The 25,004-nt window shown below is 38.4% G+C and overlaps 1 protein-coding gene across 1 annotated transcript; it reads right to left on the bottom strand.

Moving 5' to 3' along the window:
- Positions 1-379: 379 nt before the first annotated feature.
- Positions 380-23,049, bottom strand: Smp_132940 (protein kinase C alpha binding protein,putative). Its single transcript, XM_018788986.1, has 9 exons — positions 22,990-23,049; positions 18,171-18,411; positions 16,207-16,273; positions 16,069-16,158; positions 15,907-16,023; positions 10,819-10,952; positions 5,652-5,744; positions 3,792-3,987; positions 380-1,136 (listed from the first exon to the last, which is right to left on the bottom strand). Exons 1-9 carry the CDS (start codon positions 23,025-23,027, stop codon positions 703-705), a joined length of 1,410 nt encoding a protein of 469 aa, XP_018646453.1. The 5' UTR covers positions 23,028-23,049; the 3' UTR covers positions 380-702.
- Between the last annotated feature and the right edge of the window lie 1,955 nt (positions 23,050-25,004).

Raw genomic sequence — 25,004 nt, 5'->3', positions numbered from 1 at the left:
AAGGACCGAAGACCCTAAGGGGATTGGTCAGAGTCGGAATGATAGTTATACTCTTCACCCTTCTGTAAATAGTGAACGTTTTATGTAGCCGAATCGGTTCTTCCACACGTTCCTTATTTCCATGCTATTACGTCTATGCTGTTGAGATGTGCGTCAATGTGTTTTGTATTTATCCAACTAAATACTATGTAGCAGATTGTTTAAAGTTTTTACTATAAAAAATATTCAAAGCAGTCACAATAGGTGTAATCAACTTGTAACAATATTATGTTCTTTCCTCACAGGTTTTATTAATTTCCAGATGGAGGGAAGAATTAGACTGCTATACAAATGATAGACACAAGTAGAGTTATCTGTGTATCTGTTGAAAACCACAAATGACAATAAGTAACGAAACTTTTTATTAAGATAAACAAACAGTTCAACTATATATTAGATGAAAAATATTCGCAGTAGCACAACCATTCCCCTCAGACATGAAACATACTGTAGCAAGAAAAGTGTATGATAATTATTAGTAGGTATTATTCCACAAAGAGTAAACAAAAAACAAAACCGAATAATAAACGAAATTAAGTCATGGAATTTAGCAAAGCAGAAATATCACATTTTTAGTGAATGCAGTACAATCACTACAAAAGATATTTATGAAAAAAAGGATTCATAGTATATGTACACTAATGATGCAAAGCAGGACGATAACTAGTCGAAACAAAGCAAGTCTGTAACAGCATCCTGTTTATTCGACTTACTGTCGCCTGTATGAGGACCCCAAGTAGATAAGGAGTTCCAGTTGTTCATATCTAACACCTCGTCATCACCCTCATTATCAGAATATCGGCTATTGAGATTTATTCCTGCCAAGTCTATTAATTTGACATCGTCAGTTAACTGGTTATACTTGCTACTGACAGATTTTTCTCCAACTGACTCAGCACTGATTACATCCTCATCGATATCTTCACCGCCTTCATCTTCGCCTGTATTAAAAATCCCTAGGTTGTACGCAAATGCATCTCTAGCCAGATCCACTTCAAGTGGAAAAATTTTAATTTGCTTCATGACACCATAACACTGATCATGGTAGGTGGCCATAGCATCGATGAAACGTTGTAACTCAAACACAATATCTTGTACTGGTGAAGCGGAAAAAAACGAAAGCCGACAACGGTTAATTTCAAACAAATATGAGAAATATAATCTCACTTTACTTACCTAATTATATAGATCTGTGGCAAACTATGAATACTATATTTCTAAGGATCCAAAGACATTGTACAAAAAGTCATGGTAGTCCGAAAAATTATTACTAGGTTGTTTGGTATGTTACTCAGAATGCACGTATCGACAAAATACTCAACCTAAAAGCTGTTTATCTCTAACGAAGTTTAATTTTATGATATCATGAAATACGTTAATAGTATGTTTAGATTCTTAGACACTTGGGAACCTGATTACTACACGTAAAACATCACACTCAGTTCCAGATCCAAATTATGACATATACACAATAGTTGGTTCGTACTATGATTTAGGTTCTGGATCATATGTTAAGCAGTATCTAATTCCACTTTTGAGTCTTCAGAGTACTAGTAAAATTCTTTATTACATCAGGAGTGTTGGTCGCTCAGACATCAAATCACGATATAAGAATGATGTCGTTTACCAATTGTCAGGCAGCTGTTGAAAGTAGGGATATCTCCGTCGAAAACAAAATGGATTATAACATACGGCAAATATCTAGTCGCTGTAAAAGCAGCATATCAGTCAGTTATCTCCAACGTAGGACCAGGTACATATATGCGTCGGTCCAAGTCGATATACCTCAAATAAATGCAGTATATACCAGTTTGTACAAAACTACGTAAAAACACCACGATTTCCGACTACGGAAGTCTTGATGATGGTTCTAATATGTAGAAAAATATCTTGACGTCAATAAAGTTGTATTAGACTACCGTTCAACGGAAATTCATGAATACCGTATTTCGTAACTAAGTGAATGAGAAACGGTAAATGCAATAGTAACTAAAACTGGAAAGTTACGTAAATTATTTCGCCCTACTATTTACAACGTGAAGAAACCAGTACTTCATAATACTAGCCTAACTGATCATTTATAAACCACGGGGCAAATTATAGTGTAACATGTTAAAATTTTATTTACTAGACTATTATTATTAATAGCTTTATTCAATATTATATGTTCAGTATAACATAGAAGCGACGTTTCCCGACCAAATAATTTCCAACAGGACCGTCAAAAATTAATCCCAGAGACTGTCATAATGCGATGACAGTTTTGTAAGATATGTGATGTCAATAGAAGTTCGATACGTGTTTGGAAGCGGTAGGTGGTTTTTTGAACTATAATAGCTGTAGGGTAGTGTGACTCAATTGCCAAGGACGACCTAATACACTTCAGGATTTGAATCACAGTACTTGTGCATGTACTGTAAAGATTATCCAGTTATCTAAACCGAAAGTGGAGTGCGGTTCAGACCTGTTACATAATAATTGAGAGGCAAGTGCTTTAACAGATAAGCAATATCTTCATCTTTCACTGAGTGTTAATTACGGTTCTATATAGTGAAGGGTAAAACTGTAGTAGACGATCACTCAGGTCGCGAAGACCAATTTATTATTCATGCACAATTACACAGTGGTTTAGCAAAATATGAACATCATACATCAAATACATCATTCGCACATCTCTCAGTTGTTCTTTACATTCTTTATAATTCTTCCAATTCCTTTCTGTTTCCTTCTCTCTTCTCTTCATTTCAATCCTCTTTTGACAAACATTCCACTTCTGATTGGTGTTACATACTACTTGCCGCAGTCTGTGCCGTACTCCCCATTAAAATGTCGGATTTGCTGACGAACTGATTTCCATAGCAATATCGGCCTGCCGGGCCATCTAAATCCGATATCCGCCCAGTGCCTGCTCTCTGGCGACCCATCGAGCCATTTACATCCGACGTCCGCCCGGCGACCGGGCGTCCCACTCTTTCTCTCCATTGGCAGCGACTTCTACAGCCAGTGCCGCCTCGCCCGAACATACCACTGGACGTCACCCTCCTGAAAAAGACAGCCCCAACTAGCGACTCCCCTCTCAACCTCGCAAGGGCGTTCGCAGAACTTCACCTCTTCTTTTGCAGCGGCACTAAATGTAGTGAACAAATACTTGGAGGGGAAGACCAATTTATCAGTTAATACAAGGTTGCAGAATGTCTTCGTAAAATACAAAAACCATACATTAAATACTTCATTTGCACATCTATCAGTTGTCTCTTACAAACTTTAACGTTCCTTTATTCCTGTGGTTATTACAATTACTCTCTGTTTACATTTCTGTTCTCTTCAATTCGATCTTCTGGACCTTTTGCTGACAGGCATACCACTTCTGGTCGGTGTTACATACTACTTATGTCTACCGACATACGTAGTACACACCACAAAACTACTGTGATAATATATATATATATATATATATATATATATCATTGAACTAGATAACCATTCAAATGGATTTTATTAAGATCCTACCGTTTATACAGTAACACGGAACGATTTTTCATTTACAAATGTTAACTCAACTACCTAGGAACCTTGTTACTTGAATTATAGATTAAATGTCTCCATAACAAAGATAAATCTATCTACACTTTGTTAATGAATCCAGAAAATGGTATACACGCCAAATTATTCTTCCACTGTTACTAAAATTTAATCGGATAGTTATCGGAAGTTGGACGTAATTAAAAAGGGAAAATAAATACACTACTTACCATGTTTATTATCCAACAATTCTAATTTTACTAAAACATCATTGCGCATCTTAGCGAACCGTGTACGTGCATCCTGTCGACATCTTAAAACAAGTCTATATTCATAATTTCCAGTTTCTACACGATATAGTGGTTCTTGAACCATAGCAAAACCGTACTCTTCATCGTCCATTTCCTTTACTTTAAGGCAATATGACTGGTGAAACAAAAGGAAATGAAATAAAAAATAACAACGATGTGTCAATCATGAAGAATATACCCAGTAAAAACCTATTGATTATCCAAGAGTAATATGATGGGCTTTGTTGAGATTTCCATGATACCGAATTTTAGCTAGTACTTCTACCTCCGACAAAGATATCTTTTTTTTAGAAACGAGACGCCGTATTTTAAAGTGGATTATTTGGAGATACATCCAAATAGAATATTAAGTAAAATTGTAATACATTCAGTTTAGAGGAAAATCTTTTTAGAAGTAAACTGAAAGTTATACCAATTTTCGTTTTAAACTAATTTGACAAGTACATATTTGTGTTGTCGGTTACTTGGGAGAACTTTTTGTGAGGACTAGTGAGGTAACCTGAATGTGGAAATCATAATAGGTGGGTACAATCTAGAACCAAGTGGTTGAAAGTCAAGTACTTTAACAACTACACCACTACTCCAAGTCAGTTATATTTTATTTCAGCATTTCTTTATTACAGAAAACTATAAAGTAAATATGTCCAGAGGTTATCTTAATCTAGTTTCTGACTACTTAAAAAGGTCTACCTTTGATTAATTACACAATGGAACTTCAAACCCTTGCCTCAGGTTTTACAACAGAGACATCACAATTATATTAACTGAACAACACTACGATTTATAATGTCACTTGGTACAAACGTTATCATCATATATAATCTGTGGGCGTCTGTCCTTACTTCAAAGCCGATTAACTAAAGGAATCATCAAGGCCTTCTATTAGAACTTGTAGACAATAAGCTCGAAGCTATTCATCAGTAGGTAGTGAACTATTATACAATTTTATGGTTGGCTAGTTTCAACGACTGTTGTGACATGAACTAACATCATGAGTGAAAACTCTAAGTGGAGGTTATACCTTGTGACAATGGTGACAATGTAATAACAAGTTGAAGCCAAGATCGACTTTTAGTATTATATCAGCCATGTGACCATTGCATTAGGATCAGCTTGTCATCTGCCCCTTATGCCTATTTAGTTTCCGTCCGAAACTTATTTTGGTCATTTGTAAGAAAAAAAACTGAACCATATAAGAGCAGTCAGAACTACCCCAACTCAAAATGTAAATTAAGTTGTTCAAAGATATTTTGAGAGAAAACAGTGTATGAAAAATATTGTTAGATAACAGTGCGCCTAACAGAACAATCTATCTATTCAAGATATTAAAGAACATAAAAAGGATACGCCACAATTCCTTTGAATTATAATAAATACAGGCATTGACAACATATGATTGAGGTCGTACTGGGGAATTTTAATAACAAAGTAAATTGTTGAAATCAATGAGGCTTCTATTTATAACTAGGCTTGTTCAGCTGTGTATTTGCAGAACGGTTGGACAAACTAATCCATTTTTATTGATTTCGGTTCCCATGTTTATCAGTTGACTTTTATTTTTTGTATGTAAAATTAAGACAAATAATGTACTTAGCTAACCGATACTTGTGCCGAATTCAAGACAGAAATCAGTCAATGGTATTCAGTAAATTTAAGTAGAAAAGTCACACTATCCTACGTTCAACAACGAAGAAATATTTTAAAAATAATTCATTGTCAGATACTTAGTACAAAAAAGTACAGGACGAGCTGAAGAAAAATTAGTAAAATTTCGCATACCAAATATTCAAATTTGACATCTAAATACTTTTTGATTGTTAACTTTGTATCAGGAACCGCTTTATGTAGAAATGTGTTTAAATCCATGATCATCTATGTGGAATAACAAAAAATGAAAACATTTCACTACAGAAATGAGAGGGAAAATCATTACAAATACTAATGTTTTAAGAAATGGGCAAGATGGGTTTTAGATACGAACAATATGCAGACATTTTGAGAAAAACCGTGGAACAATGTTACTCTTAGGTCTAAAAATACTCCCCTCATTTGTGGAGTTGTTAGCTATAAATCTACAGTCTTAACATACAACCCTTGGGAGGCCCCCAAATGCCCTGGTACGGCCGAGAGTGGGAAGAGTCCGCTCTCCCTCTCGAAATGCTCTCACATGACCACACGCAAACAACCATTGCCACGGAAGTCCCACTCACTGTCTTCTAGTGGCGAGGTCTTGTTTACGAAACTGAGAGAACGAAAAGCGAATGTACGGCGCTTTAACCGGGTTGATGGACACGGAAAGTCCACCTAGGGGAGTTGGAAAACCCTCATTCCAAACCAATGGTGCACATGGATTCCAGTATCCTGAGGGCGAACAAATGGCGTAGGAACCAATTGTTAGTCACCGGCTACCATGGGACTACATCTCCTCACGATGCTCCACTGCCCTGTGGACTAGATATTTAGGTCGAAAACTCAGGGTGTGCCCCCTCCAAGAAAACCACCTGCTTCGATTTTGGCAACTGGAAAGTATCACAGCCCTCACACAAATCAAATGAGATTTGTGTGGCGCATATATATCTGGTGCCCCTTTGTACCAATATTCATGTGTTTAAATAAATAAATATTGGTTCAAGTATTATCAGAAATATTTGAATTACATAAGTAGGATGGTTTGCAAGTTAGAGTTGGTATGCCTTCTGCAAAACTGAACGAAGTAACTCGATTTTAAATAGATTTATTCTCCATCTGGTTTCTGAAACAGTCAAGTGAATTACGGGAAATAAATTATAAATAATTGCAGAATAATGATTTTATAGATTTGATGTAAACTCCGTTTGCAACCCTTTTAGGGGTTACTTTCGGTTCCAAGCCCAGGTAAAAGAGTCTTGGTTGTGAAGTTAACAAACCACACCACGTAAAAAAAGGCAACCAGAAAAAATAGATTGTTCCATTTAAACTATGCCCAGAGAGACGAAGGTTTTCACGAAGAAAAGTTATGATGACTTAGGGTGAAGACTGAAAATCTGCTCCTTCTGACAAATAGGCAAACAATTATAGCACCCCTAATTGATTTATTCTAGCCTTTAGGCAAATGAATTACTCTAATCTATTCAATCATCCTGATATTTATATACGAGACTTTGAGCACGTGTATGTGAAAGTTCCGGGACGATCAAAGCATTTTTAAAACAAACAACGAAAAAATAACAAAGGCCATCTAATGCGATGCTCTCATCACCGAAGGAAGTGATGAAAAAAGCTGGTTTTATGTAACACAGGTTCATCCCAGAAAATGCGTAGAAAAACACCTTATGGTGCACCTAAACGCCAAAGTCGTGGTGAAGAACATAAATTACAATTGCAACACAAAGCGGCATGGACACAGACAAATAATAGGAGCGATGAGAGACTGGTAGATCTGGGTGATAAATATAAAACCAATATCTTACTGAATGAAATGCCACAGTGAGAATAAAACCAATATTTAACGTCACGCTGAAAATAAGCAATGTCACATAGAATAAAGTCTTACATTGAGAATGAAAACAATATCAAAATGTTATACTGGAAATAAGATTGATGTCATAAAACCTTACATCAAGTAAGAGGAGTGAACACGCCCTTTTATATCGACATATCAGAACTAAGGAAGCAATAGCTTCAATATGTTAGGAGTTGCTCGACTTCAATAAGCACCAAAATAAAGAATAGATCTTTGTACACCACCTGGATAGATTTAAGAAAGGAAAAACAAGACGGTTTCAGTCAACAAAAGTCAAGGCACTGACTGAATATTAAGAAGCAAACAAACGAGCTGACAAGCGGGAATATGTAGACGACCTGGCAACGATGACAGAAAAAGCCACAAGCGAAGGAAATATGAAAGAACCATATGATTCACCCAAGAAGCTTACAGGGAAACATAGTAGACCAGAGAGACCAGTTAGGAACAAAGAGAAATTAATTATTTAGGATCAACAGAAGCAGAACAGGTGAATAGAACATTTTAGAGAGGTCTTGAATAGACCAGCCCCACTAAACCCACCGGACATCAAAACAGCACACACACCTTCCCACAGATGACACTCCATAAACAATAGAAGAAACCACCAAGGCCACCGGATAAATCAAAGATGACGAACAGCAGAAGCATATCACATGAGGCACTAAAGTAAGATATAGAGGTGACTGCAAAGGTTTTTCACATTTTATTCAGAAGGATCTAGGAGAAAGAACAAGTAGCAGAAGACTGGAAAGTGAGATGGCTCATTAAGATACTGAAGAGAAGAGATGTTTACTGCTGTAAGAAACACTGAAGTGTCACACTATCCCCAGCACCAGGTCGATTATCAACCGAGTGTTGTTGGACCAAATGGAAGACTCAGTGGGTGGGTAATTTCGAGATCAAAAAGGTGGCTTTCATAAAGATCGATCATGTGCCAACAAAATTTCCCACCAGCATACGGGACTCCTACAACAGAACGAATTGCAAAGTCGTGTATGGAGGGCAGCTCAAAGATCCGTTCCAAGTGATGACTTGTGTTAGGAAAGACTCCCTACCCTCACCTTTTCTCTTTCTTCTGGTTGTTGACTGAATTATGAAGATTTCTACGTCTCCGGCGAAGCGAGTACAGTGAACAGCTTGAAAGCAGCTGGATGATTTGCACTGTGCGGATGACAGCTATGATATCGCATACACAGAAATAAATGAAGGCGACGACAGCCAGTTCATCAGCGGGCTCTACAGGAATTGCCTTCAACGTCCACAAGGGAAGAAGCAAAATCTTGAATTGCAACACAGTGAGCACCAACCCAAACACATTTGGTGATCGTGCTCTGGAATAGGTGGAAGCTTTTACACGCTTGTACAGCATCAATGATAAACAGGGAGCATCCGATGCTGATGTCGAGGCACAAATTGGAAAAGCGGGCGCAACAACACTACAAGTGAAAAAAATATGTCAGCCAACACCAAAGTCAGAACTTTCAACGCTAACGTTAAAATGGTTCTATCGTGTGGAGCTGAAATTCAAAGAACTGCCGCAACCATCATCAAAAATGTATAGGTACTTGTGAGCAGCTGTCCACGCAACATACCCCAGATCGATTGACCAGAGACCAGTAATAATCTACTGTGACAGACGACAGACTAAGAACATTTTAGCCATATCATCCAAAGTAACGGGCTATTAGATGCGATAATTACACGGACCCCAACATGATATTCTGCACCTACCTATATGGCCCAGAACAACAATCAATGTCTTCATAGAATGATGCCATGTCTTGGCTTAACTGTCTCTAGCTTTCTCTACTAAAGTCACAAAAATTGCTTCGAACTAGTCTTTTTAAGTCATTTCTCTACAATAAAAAACTTGAAGTACTGGATTTTTACACCGGTAAGGAGGAAATAGCAATAATAATACATTTTTCCCAAGTTCTTAAAATACCAGAGGCAGTCTTCATATCTGAAGCTACTTATGAGTTATGCGATTGTAATCACTGTGGCTTGGAATAATGAAGGTTGGATAGTTTACATGAAGTCACATTAAACTCCCAAATGACTATGTTTCTCGTTTTTATATTGAGTTGGTGAGTGTATATGCAAAAGTTGACAGCAGTCAACTTTCGACCCCGGTGAATATACAAATATCTATGAAATAAATCCCATAGTTGTCTTATTATATGGGTAAGTTTTAATGACACTGACTACATTATGGTTTTAAATGATTATCTTGAATGTCGACCATATATCGTTGGCTGGTAGTGCTGAAGTTTTAATCAGTGAAGGCTGTTCATCATGAGAGCTGAAAACAGTAACATACGATTTGTCGTTTACAGCGAATTGAATATATTATTCAGTAAATCTGCATCGCCGGAAGGTCACAATATAGATGAAGAAAATCTGACGCAGAAATAAGAAACAGTAGGAAAAGAAATGAATAAGGTGAGTGGTCTGTTGAAACAAGAGGACTTTTAAATTCAGATGTAGGATATATTGCAACGCATATAGCTACCAACTTATATACTAAAGCAAAAGGAGACTACGAAGAGGCAACGGCGTGTGGCTTTATGTTTCTGAGTCATATTTCCTTTAACTTCACAAAGTACAACAGGCTATCCGTTTTAATTAACCTCAAAAATGCTTGTTTCGACTTCGAAATCAGTGTTATATCTAGTTCATCAAGAGCATGGGACGCAGTTGATGAATTACCAAACACGTAAAAAATGAATCGTGCTGATTCTCCACGTTGAGTAGGTGAAGAGGCTAAACGACCACACTTATGGTACATATGTAGATTTCGCAGATACGGGATATATCAGTGGCATTTGGTTCTAGAACCTTTGCTGTTGAAGCTTATTGTGTAATTTAATACAAGGCTAAAACATTGAAGGGTCCAGTATGTAACTTGGAGCGTTATTTAACGATACGAAATATATTTTAAAAGCTCGAATGGTTAGCATTAATTACGTATGTGTACGCGGAGAAATCCAGAGAAGTTGATGATGGGACGAAAAGAAACATTAGGAAGCGAATGAGTTTCGGTGAAGCGTTCTTTTAAATTAGGGGTTAGATCGTTTCTAGACATCAAACGTGAGACAGAAGTGAGTTGTCAGAATTTCTTCGCACATGATTAACAGATTTTTTCATCGTTAAATTTGACTGACTATTTTTAACGTCTCCCGTCATTGTCTGGATATTTATTTTGATTGTCTTCCTCATCGACCCCTCGAATGAATTAGTCAGGGAACACTACTGATAAGTTAGGACTAAAAATAGGAAACAGAGGCCTGTTGGTTAGACCATTTCAATTCACATAACCAGAATTTTTCATCAGAACGTTGATCAGTAGCATCGAATCTGTAAAAGTGAGCATTATTAATCAACAATAGGAAATTCCAAGCTTTAATGATAAAGTATTTCTTATCAAATTAGATGACATACTGGCTTAATCTTTTTCAACATTTCAATCGAAAAACGCTCCATACTTCGATGAATCGTACCAAACTGAGTAAATGCTTCGCTTGTGCATGCCATAGGCTCTTTAACACCAATTTCTGAAAAGGTGTCTCCCAACACTTAACAAGTAAAATAAAATACCAATCGAATAAACACATAATGGGTATTTTAAGCAAGCAGCATTAATAATATGCTAGAATAAATTTACGATCATATGAAGATTTACCAGTGAAATTGTTATGCTTTAAAATACTGAACAAAACTACAAATACAGCAATATGCCCTCGATTTCGACCAGGGAATCAAACCGGTAAAGAAACCGAAGACGAATTATTTTCCCAAATGGGAAAATCTATGAAATCGAATGTATATATTAAAAACAACAATGATAAAACATATCTACATACTGAGGTAATATTAAGTCACATTTTAAGTCCAAACGAAGGCGAGTGTTGGGAGTTGTGAAGATTAATATGTCTCCCTTAGTTACCTTTATATTTTAAGCAAACTACTATATCCATTGATATACTCAGGAAGGGAGTACATGTACAGGTTGCTCTGAATATGTCAAAGGAATTTAATACTCAGGTGCAAACTAAATATCACATTTATTAATTCATGCTGTCAACTTTAAATCTTAATACAAAATTAAGCAAGATTACTAGTGGATTTAGCATAAGAAAGTTTCTTATCTGACAATCATTCTTTCAGCAAGGTTTCAAAAGTCACTTGTGGAGAAACTCAAACACATGTGATGACCTTATTGCTGACTTTGAGTAATGGAAATATATGAATAGTTGCCACAGATCAGTGATACCACTAATCTGCTACATTCTAAAGGACTGGGTGACTATAACGGATGAGGAGATAAGAATGAGGTATTACTTACGGAGAGCATTCTTTTGATGTTATAAGTTAATGATAATGATATTCAACAACCACATGCAAACTCATGTACTAAACCATGGACTACGACCAATATTTGTGACATGACTAAATAAAAAACAATGTTAATATAACTTATTTAGCAAGTACACATGTATGTACTCGGCTTTAAGTCAGGAAGCTATCCAAACTTTTGTACTGATCAGACCCTCTGTTGCTCGTCGAAAATATTATCTTGCCAATCTTAATTGTGTTCCATATACTAATTCTGTACTTACTTACTTACTTACGCCTGTTACCCCTCGTCGAGGAGCATAGGCCGCTCACCAGCATTCTCCATCCAACTCTGTCCTGAGCCTTCCTTTCCAGTTCCTTCCAGTAGCTATTCATCCTTTTCATATCGGCTTCTATTTCCCGGCGTAGTGTTTTCTTTGACCTTCCTCTTTTCCGCTTCCCTTCCGGATTTCAAGTTAGGGATTGAGTCGTGATGCACATTGGTAATTTCCTTAATGTATGTCCGATCCACTTCCAACGTCTTTTCCTAATTTCCTCTTGAGCTGGAAGCTGGTTTGTCCTCTCCCATAAAACGCTGTTGCTGATAGTATCCGGCCAATGGATGTTGAGTATTTTGCGTAGACAACTATTTATAAATACTTGTACCTTCCTGATGATGGTTGTAGTAGTTCTCCACGTTTCAGCTCCATACAGTAGGACTGTCTTGACGTTCGTATTAAAGAGTCTTGGATAATGTTGACAATCTTTTCAGGAACTCCATAGTGTCGAAGAAGTTTCCATAATGTTCTCCTATCCACGCTGTCAAACGCCTTCTCATAGTCAATGAAGTTGACGTATAGTGATGAGTTCCACTCAACTGATTGTTCAACGATGATCCGTAGTGTCGCAATCTGGTCTGTGCACGACCTATCCTTACGGAATCCAGCCTGATGATCCCTAAGTTCGGCGTCTACTGCGCCTTTCATCCGATTCAGCAGCACTCTGTTGAAAACTTTTCCTGGTACTGATAACAAACTGATGCCTCTGTAGTTCTCACATTTGCTCAGATCTCCTTTCTTTGGTATTTTGATGAGATATCATTCTTTCCAGTCCGTTGGCACTTGTTCCTCTTCCCAAATCTTCTTGAATAGAAGGTGAAGCATGTTTGCAGTTATTTCAATGTCTGACTTCAGTGCTTCAGCTGGTATATTGTCAGGTCCTGCCGCCTTCCCACTTTTGATTTGTCTGATGGCCATCTTGACTTCTTCGATCGTTGGTGGAGTGACATCTATAGGAAGGTCAGTGTGGGCTGCTTCGATGTTCGGTGGATTCAATGGGGCTGGTCTATTCAGCAGTTCCTCGAAGTATTCTGCCCATCTTTTCCTCTGTTCTTGAATCTCAGTGATTGTCTTTCCTTCTTTGTCCTTGACTGGTCTCTCTGGTTTGCTATATCTTCCTGCCAATTTCTTCGTTGTATCATATAGTTGTTTCATATTCCCTTCTCTTGCAGCTTTTTCCGCCGCCGTTGCTAGTTCTCCCATGTATTTCTGCTTGCCGGCCTTAATGCTTTTCTTCACTTCCCTGTTTGCTTCTGCGTAGTCTGCTTGTGTTTTGACTTTCTCTGCTCGTGTTCGGCTGTTGTTAATTGCTAGTTTCTTGTTCTTCCTTTCTTGAATTTTGTCCAGGGTTCCCAAGAGATCCATTCCTTGTGATGATGCTTCTTAGGACCAAGAACCTCCTGACACGTTGAAGTTAGTGCTTCTTTTATCCCTTTCCAGTTGTCCTCCAAAGTGGTTTCTTGTTCTTTCAGTAGATCCTGTAGAGCCTGGAACCTGTTGTTGAGAGTTATCTTGAATTCATTGAGCTTGTCAATATCTCGAAGGAAGGCTGTATTGAACCTTTGTAGTGCTGTTTGTCCAGTTGTCCAGTGTTTCTTTAGCTTCAGTCTCATCTTGGCCACAACCAGGTGGTGATCTGAAGCTATGTCGGCTCCTCTCCGGGTTCTCACATCTTCCATTGATCTTCGGAATTTTTTGTTGATACAGATGTGATCTATCTGGTTCTCTGTGGTGTGGTCCGGTGAGATCCATGTATCTTTGTGTATGCGCTTGTGTGGGAATATTGTGCCGCCTATAACCAATTTGTTGAATGCACATAGGTTTGCAAGTCTCTCCCCATTTTCATTTCTCTCTCCTAGTTCATGTCGTCCAATTACATCTTCATATCCTGTGTTGTCCACTCCAACTTTAGCATTTAGATCTCCCATCAGGATGGTGAGGTCCTTTCGTGAGCACTTTTCTATAATTGATTGCAGCCTTTCATAGAACTGATCTTTATCATCGTCGTTGCTATCATTGGTGGGTGCATAACATTGGATAACGTTCATTGTGATCCCTTGCTTCTTTGTTCTGAATGATGCTTTGATTATCCTGGGTCCATGAGATTCCCATCCCACAAGTGCATTTCGTGCTTCTTTGGACAGAATTAGAGCAACTCCCTGAGTGTGTGGAGCATTTTCCCCTTCGTGACCGGAGTACAGCAGCATCTCTCCTGTACCTGGCCTTTGTTGTCCAGTTTGTGTCCAATGGGTTTCGCTGATTCCGAGTACTGCCAAGTTGTATCTCCTCATTTCCATTGCTATTTGGCTGGTCTTTCCTGTCTCCCACATTGTCCGGACGTTCCATGTACCTATAAAAAGTGTTGCTCTGGTTGTTAGAAGGTGCATCGGTCTCGTGACTTCCGAAGAATTTCTGCTTTCATCATGAGACGTCATAATTATTCCTTCAACTCCCAGGGCAGAGTTTAAATGGTTTGAATTATTTTTTCTGGCTAGCGTTTTTTTTAGCGAGTTAGCTTTTCTACGGGATGGGGTCGCTAACCCCATGCCCAACCCTCCTCTTTTACTCGGGCTTGGGACCGGCAGTAACTCTAGAAGAGCTACAGGCGGAGTTATACTAATTCTGTAGCGCAACTTAAGTCTTGCCTAACTGTAGAAATACCAAGCATAGTTATGGGTGATTTACCCATCAATTTATTACTATTCTGTACTGCTATTAAATATATTTTTAATCGTTGGTAGGATCGCTAAACCATTTCATTCGCGATTGGATGATAAATTGTAGCCCTAACTCTTTAATAACCAAGAACAGGCCTATCTATAGCGATTAGTGCTTGTACTTTGAAATTCACTACTCAATGTTTAGCGACATTTTTGGAAATGTTGCTGTCGTCATATAATCCAATGGTATCTTATAAATCCATTAATACATGTTAAAATATACATATACCAGTTTGGTGGTGGTAACAACCCAAAGGTTCCTATGTGGAAATAGTTGAATCTACTGTCCGGTTCAGTGGGTGGTCCCAGTAGGCACAGTTGTTATCAATGGACTTTAAACCTTTGGCTTACTAAACAGGCATGGCACAAATGTCAGATACCTCCGTTCATTTCTGCCCACACGTACCTTTCAGTAATTAATTTAGTCGTGGGTCAATTTTTAGAATGGAAAATTCGGTGTAATTTGTCAAATATTGGCTTTCTCAGTGCTGGCGGTTCGTGAACGTATCACAGATTACGCTCACGGTGTCGGCGAAAGGGTGATGCTTATAATTCCAAAGTGTTTCGACTTACTGCCCGTCCCTCAATATCTTTATCTACATCTATTGTCTGAGATAATCGTACAATATCCACGTAATTGGTTTGAAATGTATCAATGATAGGTTGGCACAATGAATCTGCAACTGTGTTGACTCTACCATTAATGTGTCGTATATTGAACGTAGACCGGAAAATAAATTCTAAGTGTTGTATCTCCTTCTATGAATAGGTATATTTTTTGGCGCTTACGGCTTTTGTAAGAGGTTTATGGTATTTGTATACAATGAAAACAATGCCTTTCATCATCTGCCAACATGCTTAAAAATATTTTTGACTCAAACGTAATTTTCACCCTGCATTTTAATTTCATACAATTCTTATGTATCCACTAAGCAACCTGACATTTTAATTTTTAGACTAATTATATGTTATTGGAGCAAGTGACCAGCATTGCAAAAAATGTATACACCTTAACTTAATTACACTTCCGCAATACTCTATACAGAGTACTAGATACGTAAAAATAAACCAATAATAAAGTTAAGTGAACCTGGGTATGACTGTCATGAAAGAAAACATTTATTAAAACATCTTACCAGCATAGACACGAGAAAGTTCATAGATTGCACGTAACAATTTTTTTGCATGATTTACCATACCCGAAAACACATTTGATGTTTTATTTAGTTCTTCCAACTTTTTAACCATACCATCTACAAATTATCATTTTCCTGATATGAAAAGATTATCTAACAAACCATTTACAAGAATAGCTCGGCTTAGACCTAAAGCATCGGCTGTACTAGATTCCATTGTTTCAACAATACGATGTTTTACCTTTTTTAGTACTGTAATAAGATGGTTATGATAATCTAAGTAAAGAAAGTAATAATTACTTAAGTCTAGCGTTTTTCCTTGTTTTGGGTCTGCATGAAGTTTGTTATAGTTAATTCTTACTTCATCCTACAATAAAAAGAGGATGAATATATATATATATATATATTAGGAAAGTACATATTGTTTCGTCAGGAATTTAGAGTACGGAATCTCAATAAGACACACTAGTTTGTGGGATAAGAAAAAAGCTTTATAATATAGATAATTCCCTTTTTCCTTGAGCAAGCTATACAATACTAAACAACTAGGACAATGTAGATGGTAAAATAATACAAATTGAAATCACCAAACTTTGAAATTCAGTAGAGCCAAAGTAACGACAGCAAGGTCATGTAAAATATAGGCGTATACATCACTGTCTACACATTTTACAACAATAAAAGGACCAGACATTTATATTTTCATCTGTGGCCTAGCAGTCCATACGGTTGGCCTTTAACTAATTGAGGTGCAACCCCTACTTACTGAGGTTAAGGAAATCAAGGAGAGTAGTTAGCTGTTACACAATAAACGTTAGTAGGCGACTAAATGAAATCTTTACGACATAGTTCTTTAGATGAGTCTACCTTGTGTTAACTAGTGTTGTGAACCAATAATTTTTATTTCAATATATCATGGGCTATGAAAGTTAGACAGTCAATTAATGGCCTGACACACTACTATCGGTCTAATAGCTGTAGTTAACATCGTGAGTCAAGATGATCGGTGGTTTATCCATTATATTATACACCACTAGTTCCGTCAATTGATACAGGTTAGCCTGGTGCATACATTCTACTTATTGGTTGCACGATAGATTATATTCTCCCTAAATATATTACCTTTGAGTATAAAACTCGGAACTATTTGGGCATATGATGAGAAGAGAACTAGAATCCCACACTAACAACTTTCCGCCCCACAAATATAAGTGGCTTGGAATCATTACCTTCACCATTATTGCTTGTTGGTCAGTAACTCCATCCTCCCTCCTTTTGTGGTGTTGGGTTGTTTACGGTAATTTCCAGATCAAATCTTATGTCATACACGAGATCCTATGTTTTATATTCTGATGGAAACCACTATGTTATAAGTGTATCAGATGGTTACAGCTTATGTACAGTTGGTTAGACATCGACCCAATACTTCAAATTGCTTCACTATAAATTATGGGTTTTCAGACAAAGTATAAGTATTTCGGAAGGCATAACAGCAGACATTTCATCGAACTGGGCAGAAAGGTGTGGGAACATAACAGTTATAAGGTAATAGGTAACGAGATGAATTTAATGACAGTTCATCAAAACTTACATGAGAGCAGTTAACTGATGAGGAATAAAGGAGAAGGGGGTTTTAATAATTTGGTTTTGATGGTGTTTTGTGTTAACGAAACTGGGTGACGGTTTACAATTAATGCAAAACCACTGGTAGATGGACAGCAAATTGTGAGACTCACATGACGACTTATTGAGATCGACGTGTTTGTTTCTTGCGATTGACTATATGTGACCAGTTTTGATGGGTGTTAACAAATAAAGGAGTTGACACATTTCAAAAAATTCGGAACCGGATACTGCATAGAGTAATGTACGTTTTCATAGACTACTAATTATATTTCAAAAAAGTGGGACCGACCGCATGTAAAACAGAAATGCTTTGTTTGAAAAACTGGTTTAATGAGGAATTATGGCCACTATTTAGCTGAGAAAAGGAGAATAAGATGAGTAGGATCTCAGATGAAAATGATCAAGAACGTAAAACCATGGGAGTTCTTCGATTTTGTAACTGTTTAAGATCCCACGACTTAAAGTTGTTCTGACCAAGCCCAACACTTACAAGATTTAGAATAGGCTTTTGAGGTTCATATATCCAATGAAGTCTTAACGTCAATACATTAGTTCTAATTGAAGCACATAAATTAATTAGGAATATAGTAATATCATAAATAATACGATTAGGTTGGATAAACAAAGTTAACACCTACCTTGAAACTTTGAATAAGTCGAGCAGCTTCCACTTTAGTCTTGCCCTTTACAGATATGCCATTGACACCAGTTATTTCGTCCCCAGCTTGAAGACTACCATCTTCTGAAGCTGGCGTGGAGTCAAATATTTGAACAACGTAAAGGCATGGACAGTATGGGGCTCCCCCTCCAATACTTATACCCACTAGATTCTGTGGGTCCTTTTTAAGTTTCACACAACCACTCGTTACGGTCATCCCACTAAAAAGTTGTGGTAAATAGAAGGATTTAGGAGAGAATGCGAAAACTTAATTCCAAATAATAAGACTTTCTATAAGCCAAACAATAATAAACACTCTGTAAGTTCACTACCAGTACGTTGGTATGAATACACAAAAATTTATATTCAGTTCACAATGAACTTCACCACGAATAGTGATAGAACTATTTGAAAAATGGACAAGCGGTAGACTTTCTATTCCACGCTGGAATACTTCTAGTTTATTTCATTTGCAGAACAATGTAAATGCAATGACTAGTCATTTTCGCCCCCAAATGCCCTGGTACGGTCGAAAGTGGGGAGAGTCCGCTCTCCCTCTCGAAATGCTCTCACATGACCACACGCAAACAACCACTGCCACGGAAGTCCCACTCACTGTCTTCTAGTGGCATCACTGTTGTTTACGAAATTGAGAGGACGAAAAGCGAATGTACGGCGCTTTAACCGGGTTGGTGGACACGGAAAGTCCACCTAGGGGAGTTGGAAAACCCTCATTCCAAACCAATGGTGCACATGGATTCCAGTATCCTGAGGGCGAACAAATGGCGTAGGAACCAATTGTTAGTCACCGGCTACCATGGGACTACATCTCCTCACGATGCTCCACTGCCCTGTGGACTAGATATTTAGGTCGAAAACTCAGGGTGTGCCCCCTCCAAGATAACCACCTGCTTCGGTCTGGGCACCCGGGCAGTATCACAGCCCTCACACAGACAAATAAAGGAAAAAATGATATCTACTGAAAATACTATTCACGCTCCTACTAAAATTCAGACAGTTCACATTATTATTATTATTTACCACATCGCTTACTCACTCCCTTTTATTCCCAATTGGTGTATCCTTACTTTTCAACTTGTGCAGCAGCTCGCCTATGGTGGAAACTCTGTTCCATCTAAACGATCTTCAGTCACTGTATAGTCGAAAGTGAATGCTTCCACCGAATACGAATACTGAACCAGTTTTTCTGAAACCACGTACACAGTTCAAACTGGCTCCCTTCAACTTTCACAAACTAATGAGGATCAGACAACAGATAGGGCTGGCTATGTTTTTGGAAAGTCTTCATGTCGACGTCTGTTGTCTATCCGAGACCCGTATTCAAGACTCTGGTGAAGTACTGCAAATTCGCTCTCCATCTGTCGCTTCGAAAAGCTTGTTTTACGTGCGTTTATCCGGGGACCCTATGGCATCTTCGTCTGGCCTTGCTAGCATTGGTGTCGCACTAAGCGCTAGAGCTGAGGCAACACTAATCGATTGGATCCTCATTAACAGTCGGCTCTGTGCTGTTAGATTAGACAGCTCCATCAAAGTGGGAAGAAATCGGCGTGAGAAACGATGTCTTCTCGTCATCTACGCCTATGCCCCGACAGATTGCAGCCCGAGTGCAATCAAGGATGAATTCTACCACTAATTAACTGTTCTCCTCAAAATGCGTTCGACAGATATTGTAGTACTAGCCGGAGACTTGAATGCACAGGTCGGGCGTCTAGACACAGAGGAGAGTCGTTGAGGTGGCCGATAGGGACTTGTTGTTCGCAGGACAGATAACAGGAACCTTCTACCGCAACTGTGCACAGACTACAACCTATTTCTGCCTAGCACTAACTTTCGGCACAGTCATCGCCAATGTGCCACCTGGCGTCCTTCCTCTGCATCTCAAGCCTGGACTCAGATTGATCACATCGCGATCAGCTACCGCTGACGTGGTTGTGTACAGGACTGCCGCTCCTTTTGGAGTATCTATCTGGACTCTGATCATGACCCAATCTGCGCCAATCTTACCTTTTATATTTATTTAAACACAAATATTGGTACAAAGGGGCACTAGATATATACGCGCCACACAAAACAATGAGAATCGAAAGAGAAAAGAGGTGAGATGCATATATATATATATATATATATATATGAGTAATGATGGGGGAAACTGAAATGTACAACCAAATCTCTTTCACGTGAGGAAGTTATGACCACTCTTTATAAAGAAGGTAAAAAGGTTGCAGCAGGATCGCCACTGGCTTCTATTCTGAGCCATATCTGATAACGTCTCTAGCCACTGTGTTGCACCATCTCTCGGACCCCAGCCAGGAAGTCGTGAAGGACCAACAGAAGCCAGCCCTTTGTAGCTTTCTTTCATACCACGACACTATGTCATACACTGACTACCTCTCTGCTTTTTTCAACTAGTCCCAGCGTCGGCAAATAATGCACAACGTGGAATTCTCTGGGACGACATTCGTAGAACATGTCTAAGCCACCGAAGTCGGCGTTTCAAGATGGTGACACCAATCGGATTATCGCCTCTGCGCCCGAACACACGATGCCGAACCTATGCATTACTAACATGGTGTTGCCACTGGATGTTAGCAATCCTTTGGAGACAAGGATGATCAAACACAGAGTAGTCTAATATCCTCAATTCGAAGAGGCCAGGTTTCACAAGCATAGAGCAAAACTGCTCTCACCGACGCGCTGTAGATTCAACTAACATCACGAAGGCGCCAAAATGGCCCAGATTGGCATAAGCCGCTCTGGCTTTCATTATACGTGCATCGATCTCATCACTCACGCCACCACCAGCACTTATGCAGCTACCTGCCAGTCGTGCAGAAGAACTTTGCACTTCAAAGGTGCGAAGCACATACCATACCTACGGACACTGATTACCAACTGATTAAGTGCGGATTGCATGCCTTGGGCATTATCTCACAGTAAAACAATATCATCCGCATATTCAAGGTGAAGCCTTTCTCCAGGTAACAGATCCACACCGCCATTACTTATGTCCATTACAGCTGTTTCCAGAATGTCATCGATGGCAAAGTTGAAGAGGAATGGTGAGATTGGGCAACCCTGCCTAACCCCACTGTTCTAATGGAACAATGGAGAAAGGTGGCTAAGTACCCTCACTCTGCCTGAGGTGTTTGTATACAGGTCCTTTAAGATGTTAATAAACTTCTCGGGCACACCCTTCTTTAATAGACAATCCCAGAGAACAGTTCTGTCCAACGAGTCGAAGGCGGCCCTGATATCAAGATACACTACGATTGTTGGCCTGTGATAACATTTGGTGGAGGGTGAAGATATGATCAATGCATCCTCGACCAGAACGAAAACCAGCCTGCTCCTTGCGAGTCAGTCTTAATCAGGTTTTAAACAATCTACGAAGTACGACAGAAGCTAATAGTTTGGACGCAATCGGAAGTAGACTTATCCCTCAATAGTTGTTACAGGAACGACGTGAACCCTTTTTAAAGGACAACTATCGACTCATTCCATGACTTTGGAACGCTCTCTAGCTCCCAGATCTTTGTAAACAACTCAGTCAGTTCCTTAGTCAGAAAGTCACCATCTTTAAAAAGAGCTGGAGGTAAGTCATCTGGGCCCGGAGATTCGTAGCGTTTTAAGAGTGAGATTTCCTTGCGGACTTCCGCCTTATTTGGTGGAGCAGTCGTCACCGGACGTGGAGGACAGGATAATCTGGTCGATGTTGCCGGAGCAGCAGGCCAGTTGAACTGCCGTTCAAAGAATTCTGCTCATCGTCCAAGACATCGATAGATGTTAGTGACTGGCATCCCGTCATCCTCACAGATTATTTCACTCACACCAAACTTCTTGCTGGCAGTGTCAATGAGTAGTAAAGTTTAGTATTTATCGAAATCAAAACCGACAAACCCAAGGTAGACAGATGTAACTATGATTTAAAGCAACCATTTTATGTTTATCCCAAAATTAAATACCCAAAATTTTTTTACAGCTTAGTCATGTGAATGTCAGTGGGTACGGTGAATCCTGTCTTATCTTATAAGTATGATTTAAGGACAAAATTTTATTCTTGATTCCTTTAATCCGTATTATACGTATGCCCTGAAAGCATCTTGAAAGGATCATCGAGTCACGCGCAAAGTAAGACTGAATATATTCAGAAAATCCAACAGACGTATGGAAAGTTGCAAGGTATGCTTCCCATAAAAGCTTAAGTAGAGGTGATACCATCAAAATGAAGATGCAAGAGCACGGAAAAATGTGAGCTAATACGACGACGAATGATTAGCATATTAGTAAAATGTGAGACTCGTCGAATCCAAAACATAAAAAGCAAGAACCCAAATTTACTAAGAAAGTAAAATGAGGTCGCACTCTTACCACTCATTAGTCTTGTTTACAAGAACCAGGAACTCCAAAGAGCCAGATACTTCTTCGAGATTATGTGTGCTTGGAAATTTTGCGCTAATGCATACTTAATACAGTGATTACAACTTAGGAATCTGAACACACAATGAATAATTTCGTATCTCGTTAGGAAACAATGACCGTCTCATGTTTGCATCATAGAAACCATACTTATGAAATGCAGTTACTAAATCTGTCCTACGAAAGACTGATTACACAGACTAATCGTTAACTTTGAATCTCGGTAAACAACTATTTTAGATCAAAGTAACTTTACTGAATAAAAAGTACTACGCTACCGCGCATTTAGCTGCAAAATTTAAAATTATACCCTGACTCCGTGGAATTACTAATATTTTATTTCACTTCAACATCATACTCACAGTTTGTTTTCTTCGTAGCCATGATCATAGAAATCCATCGTCAGTTGGCACCAGTGTTAAGTACGCGGTTAAAAACGTACGATATTCAATTTCAACCCGAAGACACCACATCCTTTAATTGTGACTGATGAGAATAGTATCCCGGTCATACCTTCTGTTGTTTAGAGCCTTGATGCATATTATCGGGCTTGATTTACGGATATTCAGTCATTCCCTTAACGTAGGGGTATAGCATAAAGGCAAGTGTCAATAGCTCTCGATGAGTTGCAGAAATCTCCAACTCATGTTTCAACAGGTGCTTTTAGTTTGAAGAACTTGATCGGTGATCTAGGCCATATTCTGGCACAGAACTTGTGAGACCCATCTTCAACTTCTAAATACCTATCTCAGTATTCCCATGACGACTTGCATGTGTAGGGCCAGAGAAATATCACTGAGCCCCAGCCAAAGTATATGTCATTTGGGCCACTGAATATTAAACAGTTCGTCAATGCCCGCAAAGTTCAAGGAAAAACAACCCTCACCAATTAGTCCTGCTCCATGGACTGGTCCATGAGGTGATGGTCATATTTTCGCTTACATCTACTGTAACCAAAATATTTTTGTAATAACTTCCTTTATGTTATATAGTCTTCAAAGCATCAACAGTGTCTTCATACGATGAAGGCGTAAACCTCGTTAGCTGCTGACCGTGAGATGTGACTTCGAAGTTAGCTGTTATTCACACGGTTCCCGGCTAACTCGAGTAGACCCACACTCATTCAACATACGTCATCTATGTTAGTGATCTACACATTTGTTTAGAACCAAGCATAATTAGTTTCAAACGTTAGACCATTTCTGTTTGTCTTTTGTGTACGTATGAAGGAGCTTGGTATTAAAATTCCTTAATTCCTGAATACCTTTTGATTGGTTAGCCGATTATCTGTATTCTAAAAAATATCTTCAAATTCTTCCCATACTTCACTCACTATTTTATTTTTAATCTTAATTTTCGGATCTCTTGTACATCTATTTTCCAGACTTGCTAGGGGTATTCAACCTATATTACTATTTTCACTGTATGATGATTTATCCACTTAGTAGCCAGTAATACTCCAAATGTAAACAACTAAATAGCTTGGCACTGATATTGACCATATTTATTCTACTGAAAACACAGCTAGTTGAATACGCCTGCTCAAACGTCAGCTATAGGTCAGTTCTCAACTCGTTACGAGACGCACCTCCACCCGAAGCTTCCCAGCTTATATATCTTAAGCTACTATACCTCTATCAACAATTCAAGTATATCTTTCCATTCAGTCATCTCGATGAACAAGTCAATTTAGGAGATTGGGATATCAACTCAAAATTTTATCGTATTACACCCATCCTCACCTGTCTGACCGGAAGGCAAAGATATTGTCTTATTTTGTTGAGACGGATGCTTACATTTACTATGTGACCGATTCATGTAATCTCCCTTTGTAATCACATTATGGCCCGGTCCCGAAAAGTACACTATATCATTTTTGTGTTGTACCAATGTTAAAGAATATTCTGAAGTGATCAAAATGACTATTCTGATGTGATGTAATGTAAATCTAATCAAAATAGTGATTACGTAAATTGTTTCATAATAGTGAAGTAGGAAATCCTTCGACCAGATGAATTTTTATTAAAATTGCTCATAATCGCACTCCATTTATTATTTGCCTCCAGATATTTTTGGTATTCTTATCACTGTTTAGCATAACTTAAACCATATAAATCTTTTTAGACAGTAATTTCATTGAAATGTGTGCTTCCCTCAATAAACACATATGTACTTTTGATTATTCCTAACGTTTGGACACTGGCCTCTAAACGTTACCTCTGTCGTGTTACTAATTGTTTGTTTTCATGTTCAGAAAGCCCGAAATGTATAACCTGAGTTTACTTGAGTGTAGTGTCACTAAAATCTACTGGACCATTTTTTGAATGCTGTGATGGATAGACACACCATGTTTATGAAAAGTTTATGACCATGGTCA

This window comes from Schistosoma mansoni (assembly GCF_000237925.1).
Source record: "Schistosoma mansoni, WGS project CABG00000000 data, supercontig 0136, strain Puerto Rico, whole genome shotgun sequence".
NCBI classification, from domain to species: Eukaryota; Metazoa; Platyhelminthes; class Trematoda; order Strigeidida; family Schistosomatidae; genus Schistosoma; species Schistosoma mansoni.
The sequence above is the reverse complement of the archived record's forward strand: the minus strand, read 5'-3'. Positions and strand labels throughout refer to the sequence as shown.

Coding starts and splice junctions, on each gene's coding strand:
- Smp_132940 (XM_018788986.1), bottom strand. CDS start 23,027: ATGGATTTCTATGATCATGGCTACGAAGAAAACAAACT. Junction 10,953..15,906: donor ACTTTCTCGTGTCTATGCTG/GTAAGATGTTTT, acceptor TTACTTGTTAAG/TGTTGGGAGACACCTTTTCA. Junction 1,137..3,791: donor ATTGTTGGATAATAAACATG/GTAAGTAGTGTA, acceptor CCGCTTCACCAG/TACAAGATATTGTGTTTGAG.